The following is a 26,192-nucleotide window of genomic DNA, read 5'->3' on the forward strand; positions in this document are numbered from 1 at the left end:
GTGGTGAGAGAACATTTATTCCCTGGGGGGAGGCGGGGGGGGGGCGCGCATATTTCTAAGGACAGCCCTGTAGTTCTTATGGAAAACAGAGGGGATTTTCTGTGAACACCTCCGCAAATCCTGCCTAGGCCTGGTAGGCAAGCACTGCTGTGAATGTAGTTCTTTTAGCGAGGATTTGGGGAGGATGCTCAACAGGAGAGATGCTGATATTTTTTAAGCTGTTTATTTACATTTTCTAAGAGTCCCACATTTCTCTGAGATCAAATTAAAAACATAATTGGTATAATTGCTTTTGAACCAGGCATTAATTATCATCTCTGCTTCCTTTTGAAATCCCTGTAGCTTCACAACAACCCTGTCTGAAAACCCAGCCCACAATTTCTCTGTAATTCTCTGCCAGACGTGCTGTTACCAAAGCTTGTTACTTTATTTCATGGGTGCCCTCAGACAGTGGGTTTTATTTGGCCCTTCTTACTGCCCACCTCCCTCTAGGTTTTAAGTAAGAGAAAACGAGAAAGGAAAAAAGAATCGGGCTGAACTCAAACCTGCCTTTGCACACTGCCTGTTCCTTTAAACTTGCTGTAAATGTGCCAGAGTTGTATAAAGGATGGTGCCTAAACCCTTTCTGATTAATAAAGCCAGAGTTCAATAATTAGAGGGAAACTGTCTTGGGCTGCCAGTGAAAGAATACAAAACAGCAAGGGAATTGGTAAGATGAAATGAGCCTGACAAGATGACATGCTGAAGAACTTCAAGGTCTCTGGGTGAAAACCTACTGGTGCTGCTCAATTACAGACAAATACTCAGAAAACTGCAAAGCAGCAACAGAGTCTTCAGCACTTGAGAAGTGAGTGGGTCCATGAGCAGAAATGGGAGAATGAAGGGAGACAGGAGCAGAGCCCACTGACCCCAGGGAGCTGGAGCTGTAAGAGATGGAGCTGCTGATGATTCACCATGGGCTGGCTTCCCTCCTCCTCAGGTACACAATGGGGCCTGAGAAATGTTTCATCAAAAACAATGAATATTTTCATCTTGGCCTTTTTGGCAGGGAAATGGGAACATTTCAAAGGAGGTTTAAAGATCTAACACGAAATACTTCTGAGTCTCAGTTGCATCTCCAGAGAAATTTCTTATGGATGACCCAGTCCTCATGGCAATTGAGATGAATATTAAACCCACCTGGCTGGTTGTGCACCCAGAGGTGATCAGCTGCAGGTTGAAGGCTGTGTGAGCCTGAGGATGGGTGGCAGTTCAGCCAGCTGCACAGCCACTGGCAGCCTCACACCACAGTGACCTGGCAAATTACCCTCACAAAGGCCTATAAATTGCTGGTGTTTATGGCTCTTTGGGGGCTGGGCTGGTTAGGAACAGAGGCTCCATCAATAACTAAGAGAGACTGATTAAAAGGGGAAATGGATCAAATACATCCTTTGCCTGCCTCTAAATAGTCCCTAAGTTGGTTTTAAGTGGCATTGACCTATGATTATAGCATCAGCAGAGGACTCTGGTGCCTAGTTCAGGAAACTCATGTCTCTGAATTAAGGGCTTGTTATTTTGACTGTGGTTTTTTCCTGAGAATTGAATTCTAGGGGCCTTGCTGGGGTCAGAAGCAGATACTGTTCCCATTCTTTCTCAATGCAGTAAATATTTTCCCTGTGAAATGTCTTGTTCTTCATCTCTGTGTTAAAAGATCTTTCCTGCAGAAATGTGATTACACAAAATACTTGGTGTTCTTTAAAAGAACAAGGAGACAGAAGAAATGTCAGGAGCAAAATGTGTGAAAAAGAAAGTAATTGCAATATTTTACAGGTTCAATTTCAGCCAAAAAATAGCCTGATAGGGAAAAACTGTTGTATTACATTATAACTGTAAATGATGTAGAGATTATGAAGAAAAACAGAGGTGGAACCGCAGTTCCTCAGGTTTCCATCCCTCAATGCCAGATTTTCCTGTCACTTCTAAGGTGTTTTCATGTCAGGGGCTCTCCTAGCATTTCCTTCAACCTTTTTGCAGTATTTCTTGCAATGAATTTCACATGCAGATACAATTTGCACATTTAACATGCTTTGGAAGTGGGATTGGGACAGTTTGGGCTGGATCTGGCCATTAAATGAGTCATGAAAAATAAACTCATAGATGTAAAGCTGTGTTTGAATTATCCCAAGGCACACAGGCAGAGCCCATCTCTCTGTGCTGCGCGGGGCTGACGGAGACACGGAGTGAAGGATTTCTATGATTTCTATCAGCCATTGCAATGTTTTTCCTTTTTGTAATTACTTGGGGTTCGTTTCCCAGAAAAGTTTCTCTTCCCACTGAGTCTGTTTTTTCTCTCTCTCACACAAAGCAAAACCACCAAGAGCCACATCCTGCCCTACTGGGGTCCCTGGGAGCCCTCCCAGGGGAAGCTCTGCCCACCTGTCCTGCGCTCCAGGTGGAAAGTGGCAGGAAAGTGGGGTGTTAATGGCAACATGACTCTTGTCCCCTTACAAACCAGTGCAGTATCACCAAGTGCCACCATTTCCATGCTTCGATGTGCCTGCTTGCTGAGCTGGACCATGCGGGTTTGGGTGAGTGGCTGCAAGGGCACGGGAGCCCTGGGCTGTGCTCCCTGTGGGTGCTGTGCCAACAGCCTGCAAAGCCATCCGTGCTCCAACAGCTTCTGTGGGACCTCAGGAAAGTGCCTGGAAACCTGGTGCCTGGCCACGTGGTAAAGGTGCATTGCAAAGGCTGGGGAGGGAAACAACTGCGGGTAAAAACTGACCATTGAGGGGCTTCTGTGTCCCCTGAGAGTGAAGTGAAGCTGCCTCTGCAGCTCTGCACCCCTGCAGAGGAAGGATTAGATGATGTGGCTGCTTCACCATCCCAGATGGTTTGGAGCACTAATGCTGTCTGCTAAGCTGAGTTTGCTTTGACAACTGCTGTTATGTGTAATTAGGATATTACATAGTAAACTCAGGAAATCATCTCTAAATGCCTCCATGGACCTGGGGGATGTTGAAAATTGCAGATTTGTTGTAACACGAGGGTTAATGGATTCTGGTTTCTGCAGTTTCGTATTTAATCTTTACTTTGACTGTCTGATTGATGTCCTTGGATTAGATAGAAGCTGGTTTCTGCAGGATGCTCTGGGGAAGGCACAGCAGCCCTTGGGGAAGGGGCCTGCACAGAGCCCCACTCTGAGTGTGGGGTCAGCAGGGAGGTCTGAAGGCACTACTGGCATAGCTTGAACTGGAAGAAATGAGAAATGAGTGTCTGACTGCAGAATGTGTTTGGAAGCTTCCCTGGGCGCGTTATTTATGCAAAATATTTAAACATCCAGTGAGGTCTGTGCGTGGCTGGGGAGGCCATGGCAGGAGGGAGGCAAGTGCTCTGTTTTGGTTTGAAAAGGTGGAATCACATCTTGAGAGCAGCCCTGGACTGTGTGTCTCATCAAAGACCTTGTGAAATTAATAACACATGCAAATATATGCAAACTCTTCTGCTTTTAAATATAGAGATTTAAAACATGCTAATTAGATGCATATTAATTTTGTAAACAGAAAGACTGTCTACTCGGTAGCAACGGGTTCTCCACCCTTTTGATATAGGGATGGGTTTGTGGGAGCTTTGGGGGAGGCTTCAGAGACAGGAGCTGAAAATGGTGTGGGACCGGGGACCTTTGTGTCCAGGACACAGTGGAGAGCCTGGGCTTCTTCCTGGAGAAGGTGGGTGAGAAGTGACTGAACAGGAGCAGGAGTGGTGAGCTGTATGGAGCCTGAAAATTACCCTTCATTTTAGCGGGGAGGTGCTAATGAAATGGAAAGGCAATTAAATGTCTAAAATCATTGAAGAAAATACATTTTGAAATTATTTTGTACTGAAAGTCTGCTCAGTCTGTGGAACTGTCTGCCCTGATACGGCAAAAGGGGCTTACAGGTTTGTATTAATAAAGCAAACAGACACGAGCACAGTTAGCATGGTAAAGCAGTACAGAGGACAGCAAAAGGAGGAAACAGATTTCCCCTGTGGGCAGCTCAGCTTTGATTTTCACCACAGGGTTTGCATCACCTCTACAACTCCTCTGAGATACAGGTCTGAAAAAGAGCAGGGCACAGGAGCCCAGCAGTGGTGAGCAACCCCGTGTCAGGAGACCAGCCTGCCTTGGTCCTGAATGAAGAGTAATTTCATTTATTGCCTGGGTTTAATTCTGCAGCTCCCCTGGGTGGCTGGATCCTTGTGACAGCCCAGGCAGCAAAATGAGTCTGAGCTGGGGGGTCGTCTGGTCAGTTGGCAGCAGGTGTGGCCTGATGGCAGTGGGAGGTAGCACCGGCATCCCCTTACCTGGCTATGACAAACAGCACGCAGCTGACCCCCAGGTAGGCGAGGAGGATGTACATCCAGATGTCAGGAGAGAGGGGGTTGAGGAAGGAGAACACGCTGGGGTTGGTCCCGTTGGGCTTCCGGTATAAGATGCTGACCCCCAGGGTCATGAAGGGCTTGGAGAAGTCGATCGCTTTCTCCCGAACGTGGGTTATGGTGAGAGGAGCAACAGCCAGATCAGCTTTCTGTGCACAGCAAAGGGAGACAGAAAGAGGGTGTTACAGACCCGGGCATGTCCATCCCCTCAGAAGCACCCCCAGCACCCACCCTGCAGTGATGGGCCAGAAAACCCCAAAGTTCCCCCCTCCCTTTGCACGGGGGGTTCATCTGCCCTGCACCTCTGCCTGTGTGCCTGGGGCACGAGAACACCTGGTGTAACACAGGCCAGTTGTTGCAAACACTTCTCATCACCAAAGCAGTCGGTGTGAGCACAGACAACGGGGAGATGTGGCAGCCTTTGCCAGGTGTGATGAGCTTGTTTGACAGGCTCTTCTCAGATGGTCCGAACAATTATATTTTAGAGCGGTATAAAACGTCTGTGATCCTCACTGTGCCTGCTTCTGGCTGCAGGACTCTGTGACAGAGAGTTTGCTGTGTGCCAGTCCCACCATTTGCAGAGATGATTTGTTCCTTCCCATGTTGCTGTGTAGGAGAAAGTCGTAGAGGGGGGGACTCCAGAATGAAGTTGCAGGAAGTAATTGTAGCAGCAGGAGGGATAAGGTTCAATTTCTTTCATGACCCAACTTGAAAGCCTCATCCTGAGGAGGCCGTGGCGTGGGGCAGGGGAGCAGCAGGCTGGGGGGAGTGAGCAAAATCTCCCATGCTCCCCGTTGTGTCTTTCTTCCAGCCTCATGGGGAAGTGCTTCTGCTGTTTAATGGTGGACTTCAGAGCTCCTCATGCTGCAAGTGCCCGAGCTGCACAAGGAATTTCAGCTGAGCGTATTCTTAATCCTGACTTATTGTATGAAATGGGTTTTCTCTATGATTTCTGTTATTTCGTAATTTGCTAGATGCAGTGAGCAACCATATACAACCTCTTTCAGCTGATTAAGAGCTGCATTCATTTCCTCTCACTAAACATTCATTCAGGTTCTTAAAAAATCCCTTCAGTCAATACATCCAAGGCTGCCTCAATGTCAGCTGCCTTGCTTGGGTTTGCAAACCACTCTCTTGGTATCATTGACTTCAGAGGAAGTGCAGGCACATAAATTAAGTTTGTGAGGTTGTGCAGTGCCTCCCCGTGTGCCAGGTGCCCAGCAGACCCGTGCGAGACTTATTTAACATCTGGTTCTGAAAATTAAAATTCTAAATTAACCATGAGTAATAATTACCTAGAGATAGAGTGGATTTCTCATTACTTGCAAACTTTAAATCAGTATTAGCTGTCTTGCTAGAACATGATTTACTGGAGCAGAAGCTGTGGGTTCAGTGTAGAAATTGGTGAAGTTCTCTGGCCTGGGTTGTGGCAGGAGGTCAGACTAGAGATCTTGTTCAACCTCACAAGTCTGTGATGAAAGTCAGTGGAATATTTTAAAACCTGAGAATCTGAGCCTTTGTCTGTAAGAAGAGTTTCTACGTGAGCTTTTTTCCATTACATATGGATGGATGTGTGTGTGTGAAAGGGTCTCCTGTCCAAAGAACAGAGCTGTAGAGGTCCTGAACAGAAGAGTTTTAGGAATTGTCTAACAAGGTTAAAAACACAGGGTTTTTCTAACATGGCTCTTTAGCTGAGCCCTGGTTTGTTTCCTTTCCATGTCATTTTCCAAATGGAAATGTGTTTCTAAATCAGGAAGTGTCCATTTCAGTCACTGGCATTTGTCAAAAGTTAGAGAAAAGAGAAGCCCTTTTTTCCCAATGAGCCCTTTTGTGGTGACACCAGGGAGACCTGAGGGATGGTGGTTTTCAGAAGAGGGCAGGCAGCTGGAGGTGGTGAAGTTCTGCACCTCAGGAGCAGCCTGTCCTTGGCACTGTCGTGGCAGGGGTGCCCGGCAGGTCTGGAGCTCGGCTGCTCTCCCCACGTTACAGCACACTTGAGAATTTTGGCTGGTAAGAGACTGATAAGCTTCCAAAGTCACAAGGCAGAAAAGGCAAAATAAATGCAGCATTTTCACTCCTCCACTTCTGCGTGGGTGTCCTGATTCAACAGGGAAAACCAAAGGAGATAGTGAAGGATTTGGCTACGGGTTTTTCTGAAGGAGGAAGCAAACGAGCAGTCCTGTGGTCAGTGCTCGCTGGCCACTGCCTGTCTGAAAGATCCTGAGCCAAATTTGTCAAAATGATACAGCAAGCTGAATAACAGCTAGGACTTTTATGCTTTACCAGAAAAAATGGAGAGAAATCTGCATGGATGCCTGAGGATTAAAATGCTTTTAGTGCAGAAATAAAATTTTACTGTGTCATTTCAGCAGCTCCTGTGATTTGGTCACAGCCCCGTGTCCTTGGCAGTAAATGTCACACATGGGCAGGTGCTGGGGAGCCCAGCCTGGTGTGGTGTCCTGAGCTATTAAAGGTAGTTCAGGGCTGCACTTGGATATGCTTTTTATAATGCACATTTTTCTGAAGGTGGCCTCTAATTAAAGGTTTGCTGACTGAGAGGATCTAAATCAAAACCCACCAAGGGTGAAGCTTTGATTTGTCATGCTCTGACATTACAAACTGGGAAGTCAATTATCGGGCCCTGACTGCTTCCTTCCCTCAGCCCCAACTTTTATGCTCTTGCACGGTAAGGTGGGTTTTATTAAAAATGAGGAATTACAGCCAGTGCCAGTGGCTTAAAGGCCCTTGTCCAGCAGAACCACTTAAGCACATGTTTCTGTTTTACTGGAGCTTGCACGCCTTCCAGCTCTTATGTATATTCTTAAGTGTTCTGCTGAATTGAAGCCAAGAAGATGAATTTTGCCAAGGCAGCTCCACACCAAATGCAGACACTTCTCTATCACACCTGGAAGGGTTTGGATCTCCTTATTCACCCAGTGTTACATCATTTTCACTTGGGTGGAACTGATGTGAGTTCACCGGGCGCTCAGTGGATGGGGGACTGTGTTCTGTGCAGAGATATTTGGCTTTTATCTGAAAATGCTCAGTCTTATCTTCAGGTTCTCAGTTACGGGTGGAATGTGGCCTGTGGGTCCCAACAGCTCTTGCACATGCAGGGTCACTGTGGAATCCTGCAGCATCCAGCCCCCAGCGGGGCAGAGCTGTGTGTGTCACGGGTCACAGCACATCCCACAAGCAGCAGCATCACCAAGATAAATATTTATTCAAGAAAATAAGCTGCCGCTGTGCTTATTTTGCCTATCTGAGTTAGGTATTTACATAAACGAATGATGTGTGTGTTGCCTGAGAGACAGGTAAATTGTGCATATTTCACTTATTTCATGGTTACCCGGTGTCCGGCAGCATCGGCTCGTTCCTCCCGCCGCCAGCGCTGGGGCTGCCGGGCTCTGCTGCTCCTCTCCCCCCTGCCCTGTCCCCAGAGCCCTGCTGGGGCTGCCGAGCCCTGCTCAGCCCTGATCCCGGCGCTGTCCCGGCTCCTGCACCTCCTGCCTCTTCCCGCAGCGGAGCCGGCACCGGGGGATCCGTGGGCACAGAGACCCGGGAGCACTGCGGGGCGGCGGGGCAGGCGCAGCCGGTCTCTCCGCAGCCCCGGGCTCCGAGGCAGCGGCTGCCGCCCCAGCCCTGTACCCGGTGCCCGCAGCCCTGTGCCCAGTGCCCGGTACCCGCAGCCCTGTGCCCGGTGCCCGCAGCCCGGTGCCCGCAGCCCAGTGCCCGGTACCCGCAGCCCTGTGCCCGGTGCCCGCAGCCCGGTGCCCGCAGCCCTGTGCCCAGTGCCCGGTACCCGCAGCCCTGTGCCCGGTGCCCGCAGCCCGGTGCCCGCAGCCCGGTGCCCGCACCCCGCTCTCCCCCGCAGGGCCCGGGCTGGAGGAGCGGGGCGGCACCGAGCGCAGGGGCAGCCTCAGCCTCTGACCCCGGCTCTTCACGGCTGCTCCTACCATTGCAGTCCTCGTTTGGACGTAATTTTTGTCAATACATTCATTTCATACCAGCGGTGAGTTGCAAACAGGTGCAGGCAGGGAAGACCTAGCTGTAAGCTGAAAGAGGAGAAATGAGGCCCACGAAGCCATCCTGTAATCTTTTCTTTAAGGAAGTTCCTCAAAGAGGAAACTGCCGTTAATTGTACCTACCATTAATTGTCAAAGGCTACAGGATCCCAGTGAGAATGGCTGTTGTTAGGGCAGCCCTGTCCTGTGGGTGGCTGGCACCAGCAAGCCAAGGGAGGGAAAAGCAGGAGCAAGCAGAGAGCTCAGGACTCCCCACATACACTTCAGTGGATCACTGAGTATGGTACCTGGATCCACCACCCCCTGGGTGGCTGCGTAGGGTAACTGTGAATCCACCCACTTGACAGAACTGAGCACAAAGGGTGTAAGTGCAGCCAGCTGCCCAGGCTTATTCCTGTCTCCTCCCTAACGCTCGGTTCCTGCAGTCTCTGATCAAGAGATGGAGGAAACTTCATCTAATCAAGTTGATTATTTTTCCTATTCATGGCCCAGTGGCTTCCAAATGAATCCCCAGCTCGTGGCACCAGCAATAAACATCCACCAGCACAGGAGCACCAAGGGGAATGTGGCACTGTGGTGCAGTATGTATATCTGCCAGAATTTGCTGTCAATAAATGCCCATTTATTGCAAAAGTGTTAAATCAGCTGTCATAAGTCGTCCCTAAGGACAGATATTACTTCTTCTCTTCAGTTACCATTGGCAGGGATTTCCATTAGAAACCCTATTGTTTTTCATACCTTTTTTATTCCCACATGAAGTTTCAGATTGAATGGAAAATTTGATATGCACTGTCTCAGCAGAAAACAAGTTTTATTTCTGAATGAGTTTGTGCAAAATGTCCAGAACAACTAATTTTGCTGGGTTTATATGATTCTGCCCACAAACAATAGGGAAGATTTGCAGGCATTATTTCACCAGACAACTAGAATTTATAAATCAGAATGGATGGGCCACAGTGCACAGTGGAGTTTTGCTTGTATCAGTAATAATTTATATGAATAAGCATCAACAGCAGCTCGCTACTGAGGAGAGGAGGAGATCTGATAGCTGCCAGATTCCCCGTGTACTATGTATGCAGGACACAGGAGCTTCTCTGTGTCGCCTGGGTGCCCCAGACATGCCCCAGTGCCAGCCTTGTGGGCCAGTTCAGCTCTCATGGCCCATCTGGTTGAAGCTTCTCTGCAGGATGGCCTGGGAGAGTGGCAACAGCAGCCAGTGGGGGTGATGAAAGAGTCTAGTTCTTCACAGAATGGACTGAACTCCCCCTAGATAGGATTTTTTTTTGTGATGAAGGATGAGCAGCAGATGAAGGGCAGCAGGGCAGGGCTTTATGCCTCTAACTGCATGAGGCTGTCTTCTCCAGATCTGCTACTGGAGACCTTGAAGACAGGGTCATGCTGTGAGCTGCTCTGACTGTTGTTGCTTTTCCTGTTTATGCTTAAGGCGAGACTAGAAAAAAAAACAATTTAACAAAGGATCCTAGCCTAAGGCATTACTGCCTGTGGCCAGGCACTCTGGATCAGAGAGGACAGGAGAAGGAGGATGATGGGTGACTCCCAAACAAGCAATGGGAACTCACTGTGTAAACAGCTTGTCCCCCATCACCTGCTCTTGTTTTTTACACCTCTGCATGACGAGTGGGTCTCCAGCAAGGCACAGTCTTTCTGCACACAGTTAATCCTGGCCTGCATGTTCAAACCTCACAAAATCCTACCTGCTTTGTGCTCCCACCTGAACAACCCTAATTCTTCCATGAGAACGAGGCGCTTAATAGGGAGGAAAGCCAGCCCAGATATCAAACTCACAGTGTGGGCAGCCCTGTTTTCATCACTACACCTTTGTTTGAATGCTGTCTCCAACACTTTTCCTACTAGGTGTGAAATAAGTTTGAACTTTGCCATTGCAAAGTGCCAATCAGTTGTTCCTTTCCCCACACGGTTTGAGGATGCTTTGCTGCTGAGGAAGAGCCCCATCTGGTTGCAGTTTCACTATTTAATGCTTTACATAAACACTGCTATAAAAAGCAATGACATGCAGATAAAGAAAATAATGGCTTCATATGTGGTTTGGGCAATGGTTATAAATCACTCCAAGGTGTGCACCAACCACATCTGTTAAAAGCAGAGTTCAAACTTGACAATACAGGAAAGCTTGCACGAGAGGATTTGGTCCTTTGCCATTGCTGTCTGTTGATTTGCTTTTTAAATACACAGCCAAAAAATACTTTTAATGTAGGTTGACCATGAGTTTAGTGCTACTCATTAAGGCAGTTCCTTGGTCTGTCTCTTTTAGCTGACCACAGCTTTGGGAATGGCTGGCAGCCTCCCCAGAGCCCTGCAGCGCCTGGCAGGGCACTGGAAGTGAGATGGATTGCACTGAGTGACAGTCTGGTTGCTATTGTCTGTGTCTTATTTCCCACTTTGGAGTGGTTGAATTCTTCAGAGCCCTACACCGCAGAAGGTCTGTGGTGAGAGCCCCAGAGTCTGCTCTGCATCACTTTGTGTCCGTGTCACTCCCATCATTCAGGCTGGCAGAGCACTGGTCTCTTCTGCTGGGACACCAAGTGCCACTTGTCTAACTTAGCGAGGCTGTTGTATAAGAGACTACAAAATCTGTATTTTGAACTGTATGGAGTTTTCTAGAAGCAAGAATACCAAGGCAGGTTTGCACAGCCTGTGGCAAATTCCCCTGAGGGACACAGCGTCCTGCTCCCCCAGGGCTGTCCTTGCCTGCCCTTGCCGCGCTCCCCGTGCGTCCGGCTGAGCCGGCTGAGGCTGCGGTGCTCTTCACACACCGAGTGAGCATCGCTTTGTCCCTGTAAGGGACATGATCATTGTCATCTGCGTTTTACAGATGGAGCAAGTATTGCACAGAAGCAACTTGTCCAATGTCGTTTAGGGCAGAGAAGCCAAACCCAGCAACATAACCTGGCTCCCCGCTGCGCAGGCTCCCGCCAGACAATGCTCAGTTATCTGTTCACAGCGAAGCTCGTTTGCTGAAGTGACTCACCCAGCAAATACATTCTTCTCACATGAACTGTAAGAGCATCACAGCTGCTATGTACGTGAGATTATTTTTGTCTCTCTTCTGCTTAGGCAATGTTTTCAAAATGTAGCCAGGAACATGAGAGGTGGTCCAAGGGCTGCACTGCTCCACTACTTGAGCAGAATGTTCAGGGGGAGAGCTGTGCTGCTGCTGTAGGACAACTGATGCTGCTGCCTGTGCTGCAGAGATCAGGGATTAATTTTGTTCTGATCTTTTCTTCCAGAGACCTTTTCTGGGAATAAGACATATACAAAAACACCAGCTTTTGTCACCTCCCTAACTGGGTTCTGGGATCACAGGATGTGCTGGAGGCAAAGTATCTAATTAGGAATCTGAGCAACGTCTGGCTGCGAGGAGAGGTTTCAGACTAGGTGGCTTTTTGTGGCTGTGAGAGTAAAGCTGCCACAACAGTTTCACTGGTGTTTAATGGGCTTTTAAAAGTGGCCGTGGAAGGAAGAGCACAGCTGCTGTGCTGCAAGAGGGAGCTCGGTGTTCCAGGGGCTGTAGGAAATAAGCTGTGTTTATAAAAAAATGTGTATTAAACCATCCCTGCAGCAGCCCAGCAGGGAGGGTCTGCGGCTGACGCCACAGAGCCTGTTTCTGTGCTGTGAGATCATGCATTTTCAGAAACTCCAAATGAGTATTTGTCAGAGTGAGGCAGAGAGATGCTCCTGTGACAAACCGTGTGGCACAGGCAGGGCCCAGGCAGGGCCAGGAGCTCACTCTGGTGCCTGGGCCAGCCTGCACTTGGGGACCCAGCCCAGCCTGGCTCAGCCGCCGCGGACGCCCCGACTCACATGGTCGATGAGCTCCTTGATCATCCCGTTCCACTGCCCCTTCTCGTCCTGCGCCCCGTACTTCCCATCCTCCACCAGCCGGATCTCGTAGGTGAAGCCCAGGATGATGGCCAGCTCCTTCAGGAGGTCAATGCAATAACCCTCGAAGCGGTCGTTCCCGAACAGCGCCGTGTCGGACTTACGGAACATGACAAAGGGCTCTTCCTGCACACGGGGAGGAAAAACGTCCCCGTTCAGGCTCAGCTGTGGTCCCAGCTCCCTCGGGAGGCAGGGCCGCCCGGCGGGTCGGCCTGAGCCACAAGGGGCTGGCTCTTTGGGCAGGGTTGGCACCGTGACATGTTGGGAATAAATTGACTTTGCACAGCAGATCAGCTAATTAGCAACCTTGTTTACCCCACAAAATTTAATTTTGTCTCTTTTGAGCAGCCAACTATTTTCTATTTGGTAGGATTTCAGGGAGAAAAATAACCATTTCATGCTCTGAAAATGAGTGTTGAGAAACAATGAAAGCGCAGGAGGACAAACCCAACCCCAAGTCCCCTATTAGAGCAGGGTGGTGGACCTGCATAGCAGCAAGAGGCTGGTGGGATAAATACAGGGCGAGGGGCTTTGTGTGGCTGGGGACCCACAGCCCACACAGTCCCCAGTTTGGTTTGCTTTCCTCTTGGCTGACATTAGCTGATGGATACAGGGCCCAGAGAGTAGCTAATAAAGTGCTTTACAGCAGGGTTTGCCCTGTGGATCCTCACCCCAGCAGCAGAGGCTGGCAGGTGGGGTTAGCACACAGACCAAGCTGCACAAGCCTTTGGTGAGTATCAGGCTTGGGCAGTCACCGAGGACAAGGGACACTGGGGAGCCCAAGGGAGAAAATGTGCAGAGGACAGATGGAAATGGCAAAAGATGGTGGGCAGCAGGCAAAAGCTAGGAGGCAAGGTGGGATCCCAACAGCAGCTAATGCACAGCTTGAACGGGCAGGGTCTGCAAGGCTCCTGTCCTTGCCCATAGGGAGGGCTCACATTTTGCTCTGGTGACTGAGCCATGTTGCTGGAGGCCCTGTGGTTCTGCACGGGGACAGGGAGTTCAGTCACCTGAGGGATGGTCTGGGGTCTGGGTCAGGGTCTTACAGAGGTGCCCAGCGGGGTGCAGGGCAGGTGTCTGCCTCAGGCTTGTATGTTGAGGAGGGGGCTTGTGCCAGTCTGGAGGTTGATGGCTCTTGTGTCCCTGTACCACCTGCCAGCCCCCACCTCTGCCTTGGGAGACCTCTCAAGGAGGGGTCCTGCTTGGGCTCAAAGCCTGGTAGGGAGGGGACAAGGGAGCAGGTTGAGCTCGATTTGCAGAATTCTGTGGAGTTTAACTTGGCATGTGCAGCTGGGTTAAATCCTGCTCTCCCTGGTCACCTCCTCAGATTTCTGCTCTGGAATTAGTGCTTTGTTTGTGAATCCACTGAATCTATGGATCTTGGTATAAACACAGTGGCTCCAGAGCAGCCATAAAGCACTATTAATTTTGGGAAGCACTGTAGGGATTACATACATATTTAACAGCTGAAGCACTGAACATTAGGACGCTGCTCGCTTCAGTAATGTATCTCCAGGTCTCAAACATTTCCTAGGGGGTAATTCTGAACTCTGTGAACCACTTATTCACGGACTATTTCACAATTTATTACTGAAAATGGCCAGACATCCAATTCACAAGCTCTCTCAGTTTGCTAATCGATTTCTCAGTGAAGGTGCCCTCAATTTCATAACTTCACAGTTCCCGTATTGCTTGGGGAGAGTGACACTGGCTGCCGGGGTAATATTTCTCTTCCAACAAGTCACCGCAATATGAGCAAAAGGGGAAAAATAACCTTTTGTGCTTTTCCTTTTAAAGGTTCCTCCTATGGCTTTTCTACAACCATTTCCACCAATGCAAAAGTACAAAGGGGTGTTGCAAATGCAAATAAAATTTAGGGTTGTATTTTCTCTTTTAGAATCCAATATATGAAAATGCAGTTATTGCAGAACTCGAGTCTAAGCACATTTCCTCCTCCTGCAGGCAAGGAAATTGCAGGACACTGGGGGTTTGAGGTAAATACCCTTTGGCACATGTGTGGGCCCAAGAATGGTGCAATTGATAGGAACTGGTATCACTCTTGTGATTAAGTAATTTGTACATGCTCGTGGAGTTTGAGATGAAAATGCTGCCTGAAAAGAGCCTGCCAGAGGCAGATGCTGACAGGTCTCCTCCTGTCTCCATCATTCTGCATTATGCTGTGGCCTTTGAGGTACAGTGATTATCACACCCTAGCCCTGGGCATGACAAGATGCCTCTTTCTGTTTTCCCTCAGTCCTGTCCATCCAGCTTTCACCAGCACTCCCTGAAAATATGGAAGACAAGAGGGCCAGAAGATTTCCACAGGCAAAGCCATAATTCAGCTCCAGTTGTGGGTAGCTTGTCCAAGGGCTGGTATTTTTTCTTGCTTCCTGGTGACATGCCACGAGCCTGGCCTGTGTAATACAGCCATCCAGAAACCAATGCCACAAGTCATAATTTATTAGGTAGTAAATAACCCCTCATTCTGATCTGACGCTGCCATCACATCCAATAGCGAGTGTGAGGGCAAAACGCAGCGTGACAGAGGGAGCGAGGAGCCCTGTTCCCATCTGTGCTTTGCTGGAGAGCATTGCTGCTCTCAGCTACTTCATAAATATGTGCTTAAGAGAGGGAAGGACACGTGATAGTCCCAGCTAAGCTGGGGTCTCTGCCTGCTAGTATTTTCCTCTGTAACAAGAACACTCCTCTCAGAGGTGGCGGTGCTGCCCACCAGATCATGTCCCCCCTGAGCCCAGCCCACACGCAGGGCTCTCTGTGCCCCTGCTCGGCTTCCCAGAGGAACTAGTGGATCTGTACTGGGATGCTGTGGGTTTTCAGAGATATCAGATACCCCTGAGGTTTGTGGGTGGGGGAAAAAGCCAGGTGTGCAGTCTCCTACCAGAACTGTGGTGACAATCAGAGATCTGTTGCTCAGCGAGTCTGTGACATTAGGGCCTCGTCCTTTGGAAATTTCTGTGATGTTCAAACCATCAGAAGGGCTCCAGGCTCCAACCTGAAACAAAGGGGGAAAATGAATGCCTGAACACCTGCCTTACATTCCTCACTTACTCTCAGCATCCTATAGGCCTGGAAAATGGAGCTCACTTCTTTCATCTACAGTAAACAGAAGCAATGCTGAAATTATCGTTTCTATCACCTAAATAGCAGATTTGCAAACCCTTGTAGGGACCATTCCTGTCATCTGCACTGTGGCAAACGAGACAGATGCTTCTAACAGGTACCCCTGGAAGGGCCCTGGTGGCCCCTGCAGGGAAGTCCACCTCAGTGGGAGGTCCCACTCCTGGTAGCAAACCTGGAGTAGGGAATGGCAGCAGAGATTCCGGCAGCTGCATTCCTCATCAATTTGAGGTGCTCTGTTTTTTTCAAGCTGTCAATTTTAAGAAATTATTAGACTTTGAAGAGGTCTATTGACCCAGAAACAGCGAAACATGTATATTTAGGAGAAGTCATCTGGGCAACTCTAAGCCTGTTAACTTGATCTGTGCGGTGCGGGGGAGGCTTTAGAGCAAACTTTGAAGGCAGGACTGGCTAAAGGACTGTGACGGGGAGATAAAATGTCAGGGAAGCTGGAGGAATATGGGATTGCTGCCAACAAATGGAGCAGGGTGGCTGTACAGCCAGCCTGACAGAGAGAATAAAAAAAAACCCTACCTGGAAATAGGGACAGAATGATCCATCTGTAGGGTCAAACTGTGAGATGGGACTCAGAGAGAAACCAAAGGCAGACAGCTCTAACCCACTGGGGAGCCAGGAACTTCCAATATTTTATTTATAGCTATTTTAAGATTCTGCAAACTCTTCAGCAGTCCAAGGAGAGAACTTGGTTTTACTGCATCCCCAAAAAGAGACTTTGTAATGAGCAATGCTGCTTGGCAAAAAAAATGTCATAAATTCTAGAAGAGTTTCCATGAACTTTGTGAAAGGCTCTAAATATTTCAGGTGCAGCCTAAGCCCTTCGGTCACGCAACAGCTGCAGTGTCTAAAGATTATCATTGTGCATGGGAAAAGAAAAGCAACAGGGCCTTGTTAGCAGTGCTGCAGACACAGTTAGCTGTGCCTTGCTACATGTTCTTTAAGAAAATTAAATAGATGGCACTTAAGACTGAATTAATCAGTTTAAAATATTAAAAAAGGAAAAGAAAGAAAAAAGTACATTAAGAAAACTGTGCAAGTCGGATAGTCAAACTACATGTAATTAGGTTTAGTTAATACTCCTGTAATCCCTGGAACATCCAGGAGGTATAAGGATCAGGGGCTCAATCCTAAAGCTCAACAAACGTAAGCTGGGATACATAATGCACAATCCGTGTGAGATTTGTTTGTAGTTTGGCATTTTGTTATTTCAGATTAACTATTGACAGAAACCTAGCTAGAGATTTGACATCGATACTTTAAAACCCCTCTAGAGCTGACAAGAAGCTTTCAAATAAAGTAATAGTGGGAACTGTGAAATCTCTGAGTTATTGGAGATGAAAGTTGAAGGGCTGAGCAGAGAATGCTTTGAGGGTTGGCAGCTTCCTGTGGGCTTTCTGTGACACACAATAGCAGTAAACACAGGTGGTGCCAGCTCTTCTCCTGTACACCTGAGTGCATTAGTTTGACAGAGAGATACGGAGGTTGGACTTAAACATTTAGATTCACGTGGTAGCCAAGTACTCGCACATTTTTCTTTTATTCTACTCACAGCTCTCTGGCAGTCCACTGGACTCCAGTAAGATGTGCTGTTTGTTTTGGTTTAGACTCTATAAACAGAATATTTTGTAAAAAAAAAAAGAAGTCAAGCTACAAAGATCATCTTCTGCTCAGCCCTTGAGAGGAGGCATCTTCCCCTGCTCCTCTCCTGCCTCCTTGCTGCACAGGCTCAGCTGATGGCAGCTGGGACTGAAGGTCATTTGGTTTATTTGAAATGTTTTTTCCTTCTTCTGTATTTGACACCAAAAAATACCCACTAGGAGAGTGCTGTGGTGACCTTGAGATTTTTTACACGAAGCAAAGAACTACTGCTGTGGTGTGAAAGCGTGGCAACAATTTATTTCAAAGTGAAGGAAAAACAAACCGTTAAAAAGGGGGATGGGGAAGTGAAGCCGTTTGGCCCTGGGGATCCGTCCCCTCCACACGGGGAGGTTGATCCAACTGCTGCCTCCTGCCTCGGGGGCTGCCTACCTGCACCACCTGGTTAATTCCCCAGCCTTAACTAGGAATGTCATCTGTGCAGGTGGGGCCTCTTGCTGCATGGTTAATTGAAACCCCCCCGGCTCTGCTCGGGGCTGGCGTTCCCCGCGGTACAGAACCTGTCCCCGTGCCCAAAGGTTCCAGGACTCGGCACTCGTCCCTGCCAGAGGCACCTTGTGCCTGTCGAAAAGCAGACTCTGCTCTAGAAAGGTATTTGCTGCCCAGTAGCCAGCTTTCTCCTGTCGATCTGCAGGGCAGCTTTAGCAGGAGGGGGACACGGCATCACCCGCAGAGGGTCAGGCTCCACATCCCTCCTGGCCTTGCTTCCCAGCACTGGGAGCCTGGGCAGGGCTGGCTGCTCCATCAGCTGCCCATCCTGCAGCACTTACTTCAGGCCACTCTGCTGCTCTTTTGTTTTAAATGACCTGATCTCACCTTGAAATCTGAGCCCTAAGAGCTTTAGTGCTTTGCATATTGCTTTTTTTTTTTTTTTTTTTTTTTTTAAGTAATTGAAGAAAAGGAAATTAAATCCCCATGAATCAGATTTGTGCATCAGCATCATATTCTGTGCCCAGAGGAGATTTGCACTAATTAGAAGGATCTGAGGCTGCAGCCTTCCTGCCTTGTCTCCTCTGGATGGCTGGGCAAACAGGGCCACTGAATGTTGCTTTTTGTTGTTGTTGTCCCTTGGCTAACACAGAGAAGAAATAAACAAAAATAGACATGACATCCTCCTCCAAAGTCTAGGCTGTAATAAGCTGGTGCCGTTTTCAAGCCTCAGGCAATTTTCTTTGTGGGAAATCGTACGGAGATGATGCTTTCAAGGGCTGTTGCCTCCTCAGGGGAAAAATAACATTTAGTAAGCAAGATGGGGGTGGGAGAGGCTTTATTCCTTCCACCTTTGGCCTGGGCACGGAGAGGTTAATGGCTGCTCAGAAAGTTTCTGCTGCATCCACTATCCCAGAAAAGTGCCACAAGCACTGCTGCAGCTGGTAGCTCTAATCCCACACACTCCCTTCAGGGCTAGTGAGTCATGGTGGAGGCATGGAAAAGGATCTGAGAAATCCCACAAAGTAAATATCCTTTTATATAAAAAACAGAAAACCTGGAAACAATACAAGCATCATCCAGTTTCTCTGTTGCCTACGTATCGGACAGTTAGACTAAGCTAAGTGCAGATAAGACAAACCCTGCCTACCTTTTCGAGACCATCCTCTTTGAGGCTGATGATATCCAAATCAAAGTCTGTGCGTAAACCACTAGTTTTATTAAAGACAATTCGTCCCGTTAATCCTTCCCATTGGGCCTGTGGAAGGGAGAAAAAGTAGCAGGGCTGTTACGTGGTTGTAAATAATGTTTTGCCCTCCACTGTACGTTCCTTTAATTAGCCTGTATCCTGGTTGTTTCTCCCCAAAGAGTGTGATTAATTAATAATCACCTCCATTACTGGTCAGGCTGCAGATGGAGCTGGAAATTTTCTTACCTCTTTTGCAGTCCTTGGTACAGTTTTTGTTCTCACTGCTTGTGTTCACCAGCTGTTGCAGGACATGATGACTCAGTAGAAAACTGCTTGCATTTATCATGGCATCCTTGTGTGCTGTGTTTATCCTTGTGTTACTGATCAATGCCAGGCTGCAGGGAGCCTGGGCTCAGGACAGCTCCAAGTCAAGTTCATAAATAAACCTTTTTGCACTAACCTGCTGATGCTTCCAACATGTGTGGAAGCAAAACCATCCTGAACACTTCCTCCTTTTGGGTGGAAAGTGGAGCAGAAGAGGCCAAGAGCTTGTCTGTGCTTGCAGGCTGTGCTGCTTTGAAACAGGCCAGGGCATCTGGTGGGCATGTGCTGTGTCCAGACCCCTGGGTCAGGTTTGCAGTGTGAGCAGGGGCAGGTGCCCAGGGGGCTGGGGAAGCCCCGTTCCTACAGGTTGTCAGTGCTTGATGGGACAAGGTTCTACACAGCCTGGTCTGACCTGGGAGCTCTTGGTAAAGATGGCCAGATTTGTTTCAACCAAAACTATGCTATGACGCTGTTTCTTTTCCTCTGCACACTTTGCGGCACCGCCCGAATGATCGCTCTGAATTGGCAAGCGAGAGAGCCCGAAGCGTCCGGCACGGGCTGTGTTAGCAGAGCAGGTGCCGAGGGACGGCGTGGAGGGCGGTGTCCCCGCCAGGGACACCTCTGTGCTGTGAGCACCGGGGCGAGGGGGATGCTCCGATAGAGCACCCGGCTGCTTCGGTGCTTTGTGATCCCAGGGGCCTGGGGCTCCTTCCCCCGCGGGGCAGCTCCTCGCTGACGAGGGTGGGCGGGGAGCTTGAAATACCCCTGGGAGATAAAGATGGCATGCTGTGCTCTCGGGGGAATGACTGGCGTATTTCCCAGTAAATACGTTCTCTGGCTCTTCCTTATTCATTCCTGAGGAGTAATGCCAGCCTCCTCCCAGCCCCGCCACCCCGGCGTTTTGGGGAGGGCTGTGCTCCATTTGCTGAGTTGGGAGTGCAGGTGCTTTGCGGGTGGGATGGGGAGCCCCCCGGGAGCCTGGGAAAAGCCAGCGTGTTTATCGTACCCGACAGCAACCACAGAGCCAGCTGGGCCCCGCGGGGCCGGGAGCACCGAGCGGCCGGGCCGGGGCTGGCAGGACCACCAGCCCAGCCCCTTGGTGCGAGCAAGGGGGCTTCACCCCCAGGGACAGCCCCCGTGAGCCGGGGGGGCTGCAGCCGGTGCGTGCGCAGCGGGTGAGCGGGGCTGGGGTCTGGCGGGAGCAGGGGCTGCACCGGGCACCCCCGGGCCCCGCGTCGGCTTGGCAGGAGCAGAGAGAGAGCAATTACTGCGTGTGCTGATTGCGATGGGGAGGAAGCTTATCCCTGCAACGAGCTGACACGCTGCCAGGAAGGGAAACAACAGGCAGGCACTGGAGTGTGAGGCTCAGGGTAATTTGCAGAAGGAGCCAACCAAACAAATTATTTACACTCTCTTTTGGCAGCCAGCTGGAGCAGCTTTCTGCAGAAGGGAAGAAAACACGAAAATGGAGAGAGAGAGAGAGAGAGGAGAGATACCGTCTTCACTGCCTACAAAGAAAAAAGTTCATTCTCTCTCTGCAATGGGAATAATTCTTCCTTTCTCCCTCCGTGCAGCTCGGGCAGCACCTGGGCTGGGCGCTCCCGCTGCACCGACGGGCCCGGTCAGGGGCTGCTGGCTCTGTAGGTGCTGCTGCAGCACAAACCATAGCAATGATTAACAACGTGTTTCTGTTTAAAAATTTAATGGGATTTTATACCCAGCTTTTTAAACACAGCCCAGTCACATACTCCATGCTGCAGCCAGTTTCATAACTTCCCATGTGAAGAGCCACAGGCACAGAAGTTTAAAAAGCCGTTAGGGTAAATAAGGGGTTTTTATCAGAGAGACCTATCTGGTAGGTTTGCAGTATCTCCCTACAACTCTGCCTTAATTTTTTTCTTACATGAGGGCTCCTTTTTGCAGACAGAGCAAACCCTGGGGTGTGAGTGCTCAGGGCTCTTTGGGGAGGGCTGTCCCCCCGGCTCTGCCCCCTCTCTGCGCTGCGCTCTCGTTGAGCTCCCTGCTCATAAACACCCGTGGGCTGAGCCTGTTTGCGTCCCTAAGCCGGATGCAAACAAACAATTACATAGGCTAAACAGAGAGAAATCAAAATGTCTGAAACATGGAGGGAACGAAGCTGCCTCCTCACTCCCCTGGCTCCCTACTGGCTAAATCCACCGCGCTGCCAAGGCCGCTCCCCAGACGCGGGCGCTGCTTCGCTGCTGGGATTGAGGGGCACGAGTGCTCCCTGGGGTCCCCAGGCAAATGTTCCTGCAAAGGCAAATAGCTGCTGCTCTGCTGAGGAGCGGCCCCAGAGAGAGGGGTCCAGCTGCTCCTGGTGCAGGGGGAGGCCAGGGCATGTCCCAGTGGCAGCACGGGTGAGCGCTGCTTGTTTTGGATGTTTTTGGCGTGGCTTCATGAATGGTATTTTGAAAGCAGGGACAGGATTTTTCCTTTCTGGGTGCACTCAGCAGCCTGGTGTGTGTCTGTGCTTTCATCCAGATGTACCTGCCCTGGTGAGGGGATTTTTATAACCCTGCACCTGCCAAGCCTCTGCCACGTGCCCCTGTACATGTGCTGAGCAGCTGCGCTGCTGCTGGGGACATTTTACGTTAGTGGGAAGCGATTTTAGTCACAAATCATGCTTTTACCTCTTTTATAAAGTTCATGAAGCGGCCACCAAACCTCCAGGCTTTGTGCCGGTGGCACTGCAGGGAGTTGACAGTCATCTGAGGGGCGCGCTGGTAGCAGACCGAGACCACGTGCACCGCGTCGTACAGCAGGGCAGCGTCTGTCTGAAGTGAAGGGGAACAGCATCGGTGTTGGTGGTGGTTCCAGAGCAGGGAAGCACTTGGGCAGCAAAGCAGTGGGGTCTGTAACGTTGCAGGAGAAGCTGCAAGAGCCCCCTCAGAATTACCGCCTGCCCAGCTGGTGGCCCCAAGGCTTTCTCTGTCCTGGTCCACTGCCCTCCCTCCCACCCGTGTCCAGCCCTGCAGACAGCTCCTGAGGGCAGGGCTGGGCTCTCAGCAGGTTCCCTGGGTTCTCAAAAGGTTGCCCTGAATGCATGTGCTTGAACACAAGACTTGCATAAACCTCTGGGCTGACCTCTCATGCACAACATGCCCCACAGAACACGCAGCTCTGCGCACAGCAAAGCCTCATGAGCATTGTTTTCTGTGTAGTGTCTCTTTAGTCTAAAATATCACAGTTCTGTCTAAGATCAGAGATTGCGAAAATGTCATTTGTCTGTGTGCATCTATTCTGGTTATTTCTAGTGCCTTTGCTGCTGTTTTGTCAATCAAGGAAGCCAGCCATTTCTAAATGGAGAACATAGTAGCAGAATTTTTTTAATGTAGTCTGTTCTGAGTGTAAAAAAAAAAAACAGCTAAATGAAAACAAGCTATTTTATACATGGGGAAATAAGAAACAGAGAAGTTAAATGGCTTGTCTGTGGGCACAGAATTTCCCAAAATGACCCAAAGTGCCACTGAAATCAGGACCTCTCAGATTTGTAACATATTCCTGCATTTCAGTGATTTCAACTAGGGAAAACTTTTTTTTTGTTCCATATAGTGTGATGGTTTTAGATTCAATTTGAGATGCCCATTCTTACCTCCAGCCACTGATCAAGAGAATTGGATTTATTTTTCACTCTGATCTGGTAAGATTTCCTACTGAAAATACATTAGTTGCTGCCTTCACAAAGCTACAAAACAGATGTGAGTGGAGCAGCAGCATAATAAAACACTTTAAAACAGAGTAATACACCAAACAACTGGGCAAGTAACAGGACATGACTACGGAGAAAATCCTCCCATGCTGGCAGGCATCCCTGTGACCTTCCCTTCCTGCTGCACCTGAGTGTGAAGAGTGTGCACCTGACCTGCATTCCATGGGCTTGTGTTCCCAGCAGCAGGGGCAGGTTTTGTAGGCTTGGGGGAGAGGGGGTACAAGAACATGTCTCAGTGGTGGCATGGTGAGTTGCACACGGTAATACCCAGCTGAGATCAGGGCCCACTGCAACAGACACCAGGCAAACACAAAGAAAAGCAGGATCCTCTCCGAAGAAGCAGGGAAGTGGAGAGGAGCCAGTGGCAGGGAAACCCAGCACAGTTGTGCTGCAGCTGTGGGCAACGTGGTGGAAAAGCAGAAAGCTAAAGGAGAACAGTGATGCTCTCCTCTAGGAAAAAGAAAGAACAGGAGGGATACAAGGAGCCATTTCAAGGTGAAAGTCTGGGAGGTTTTGCCACTTGTTGGGGGGTTTCTGGCAGATCTAAAGGGAGAAGGAAGGAGGGAGCCTGTCAGCAGTTAGGGGGTTGGAGACAGCCTGGGAGGGAAGACAGATGGGCGAGCAGGTGCTGTACCTTCCCGCAGTAACTCAGCAGAGCAGAGCTGCCATCAGACCCTAAAAGGAGTCATCAAAGCTGCAGCACAGCCCATCTCTGGGCACAGCTTTGGCTCTTTCTCCTGACATTAATCTCAGCACATTGCCTGGCACAGTCCAGCTGTGTGCTGTGCTGCCCTGGGAGCTGGGCTTGGGGCTGGCCCCCCTCTGCCTGGGCAGCTCCAGGGCTGGGCAGAGGGACTGGCAAGGTGATCATCCTGCCCTAACCTGGGACAGAGCTTGTGGAGAGAGCAGCAGGGGCTGGAAGCCCTGCCCTGGGCTTTGGGACACATGCAGCCCAGCCCTTCCTGGGTCCCTGTTCACTTGCTGCAGCTGCATTTCAGGGGAGATGGAGAAACCTGCTTTGTCTGAACAAAGGGCACCCCGAAGATGGCAGCTCCCTGCTCTTAGTGCCTGCAAGAAAGAGCTGGGGCACATCCTCACTGTGCTCAGCTCTTTCTGAAACTAAAAACTTTGAATTTTATGGTCCCGGAAGCAGCTTTTTGCTGGCAGGAAGGGAGGGAGGAGCAGAGGCTCTCACATCTGTCAGTAGCTGGGCTTGCAGGAGAGTGTTAACAGGGCCATGGGCTGTGGGGGATGCACCAGCCCAACTCGCTGCATGTGAGGGATGATTAAAGAATGCAAGTAGCTACCTTGGGAAAGACACCTGGGATGAGTTGTTCCTAGTACAAGAACCCCTAGCTGTAACATGTAGGCCTCAGTAAGAAACGTTCCTGCCTTCCCTGTCGCTCTGGCCTGCACCCCAGGCTGCAGCCGTGCTGTTCAGCTCCTCATACCATCATCACGCCGTCGAGCAGGCCCAGCTCCGCCTTGGGCGCCGCCTGCAGCCGCTCCATGGACCACTTCTCGATGATGGAGGACACGTGTGGGTTTTCCACGTTGAGGATCCGGAAGCCGGTCAGGTTCACTCCAGAGTAGCGATATGGTTCTAGGTCTAATGCATAAAGATCCTTAAAAGAGAGAAACCAGTTTAAACATTTTGTTTAGTTTTGTTTTGTTTATCTTTTCTGCACTGTTCATGTCTGTTGGAAGTGAGGAGGCAGAGCCTCCAGAGGGTGGGAGGCAGGACGGTTCCTCATGGGTCTGGGGGATTGTACTGTCTGTTGCCATCAGCTACTGCCTCCCGAGACTGTAGGTGTCGGTGGAATCTGTCTCTCATATGTGCAGGTTCACCCACACACAGCAGAGGGAAACTCCTGCCAAAGCACTTACTCTCTGCATAGAAGAGGCAAGTGAATTATGGGGAGAAAACCAGAATTGCTCTCTGTACCCATGCAAAACGAGGCTTGTGACCGAGGGGGAGGGGACAAGGCAGAGGTCCTGTATCCAAAGCTCCCTGGGTTCTTCCCTTGGAAGATTTGCTGGAAGTGCTGGAGCCTCAGGCTGCTGCAGATGACAGAGTAACTCAGAGCAGAATGCCAATTTGCAGGCAGCTATCAAAGAGGAACTAAGACGCATTTCTTGACATTACGACCAGCCTACACAGTCTGCAAACGAATGAGAGTGCCCTTTATGCAATTTAAAAAGCCACAGCCAGGCAGTCCCAGCTCTGCTGGCAGCCAGCCCACCAGCATCGCTTGGCAGGCAGCAAGAGGGGCATTTGGAGGCCTCTGCCAGGGCACTTTAATGCATCTCTTGGCTCTACCTCATGTCTGAATATTAACTTCAGTTCAGGGATAAACTTCAATGCACAGTAACTAGTCTGAGTAGTTTGGGGTTAGACAGCATGGTGAAAGCAGACTGCAGCTGATCTGTACAGCAGAAACCCAGGACAGCTGACTGTGAATGGGTGTGGGGGAGCAAGGCAGTCAGGAGGGGGCTTTGTTAATGGGCATCCTTGGTTGGGTGGGATGTATCTAATCACTTTGTCCTGGACGATGTCTGCAAGTGTTCAAGGGTAATAAAAATGTGGGGAGGTGGAAAGACAACACCTCTTCTACTGTGATAGAGGGTGGGAGGTGAATGTGGGAATGGTGTTCGTTGCTCTCACCAGGGATTATAAAAAGGAGTTTAAAAACAGCATGAGATTCTGTGGCTGTTGCTGTTTTGTATCATGAGGCTTTCCTGGGAGGACTCAGCCAGGCTGTGGGCTCTCCCAGACATGGCAGCTGTCAGCAGCAAGCTCTGCTCTGCCCACGGGGCAGCTGGGAAAGCACTGGCCCTAAAACACACTGCCCTAAGCAAAGCATAACAAAATCGGCACTTGCCAGCAACCCAGGCTTCATTCTCAGTGCGAAAGCTGGGAGTTCTTACAGCTGTTTTGCTTTAATAAGCTTTGGAGGTTTGATCTTTTCCTTAAGCACTGGCCTCTGACTCGGAAGCCCAGGCACGCTGCTGATGGATGCTGTGCTGCAACCTGCAGGTGCAGCTGGGGACTCGGTCATTAATCACACCCACAAAGGAGTTCAGGGTCTTTGGAGTTTTTTTTCACTGAAAAATTGCAAGTACAAACCTCCACGTTTTGTTAAAGGGCATTCTGAAAACCAGGCTGTGATGTTGACTTTTAAATGAGTTGTGGTAACTAAGGGCAAATACTGTTGTTTAACCTCAGACAGATGCTCACAGCGTCTGGGTGTGCAGCAGCCCTGGGTCTGACCACTGCAATAGTTCTGGTTTTTTCGGGATTCAGGACTTTTTTTCAGATGCTTCAGCTTGTATTCTGGAAATTGCTGTAGGGAAATAATTTTTCATT

At 49.7% G+C, this 26,192-nt stretch overlaps 2 protein-coding genes across 3 annotated transcripts in view; both read right to left on the minus strand.

The window, feature by feature from the left end:
* MRPS15 (mitochondrial ribosomal protein S15) overlaps positions 1–26,192 on the minus strand; it is a 355,627-nt gene that overhangs the window by 162,088 nt on the left and 167,347 nt on the right. The gene's annotated exons all lie outside the window — the stretch shown is intronic.
* GRIK3 (glutamate ionotropic receptor kainate type subunit 3) overlaps positions 1–26,192 on the minus strand; it is a 99,108-nt gene that overhangs the window by 11,244 nt on the left and 61,672 nt on the right. The window contains exons 6-11 of the mRNA XM_051638144.1: positions 24,277–24,450; positions 21,747–21,890; positions 18,733–18,840; positions 15,241–15,354; positions 12,264–12,467; positions 4,321–4,544 (exon numbers count right to left, since the gene is read on the minus strand). Of these exons, the coding sequence (XP_051494104.1) occupies positions 4,321–4,544; positions 12,264–12,467; positions 15,241–15,354; positions 18,733–18,840; positions 21,747–21,890; positions 24,277–24,450 (968 nt within the window). The remainder of the gene's footprint in view (positions 1–4,320; positions 4,545–12,263; positions 12,468–15,240; positions 15,355–18,732; positions 18,841–21,746; positions 21,891–24,276; positions 24,451–26,192) is intronic.

This window comes from Apus apus, chromosome 21 (genome assembly GCF_020740795.1).
Source record: "Apus apus isolate bApuApu2 chromosome 21, bApuApu2.pri.cur, whole genome shotgun sequence".
Taxonomy (NCBI): Eukaryota; Metazoa; Chordata; class Aves; order Apodiformes; family Apodidae; genus Apus; species Apus apus.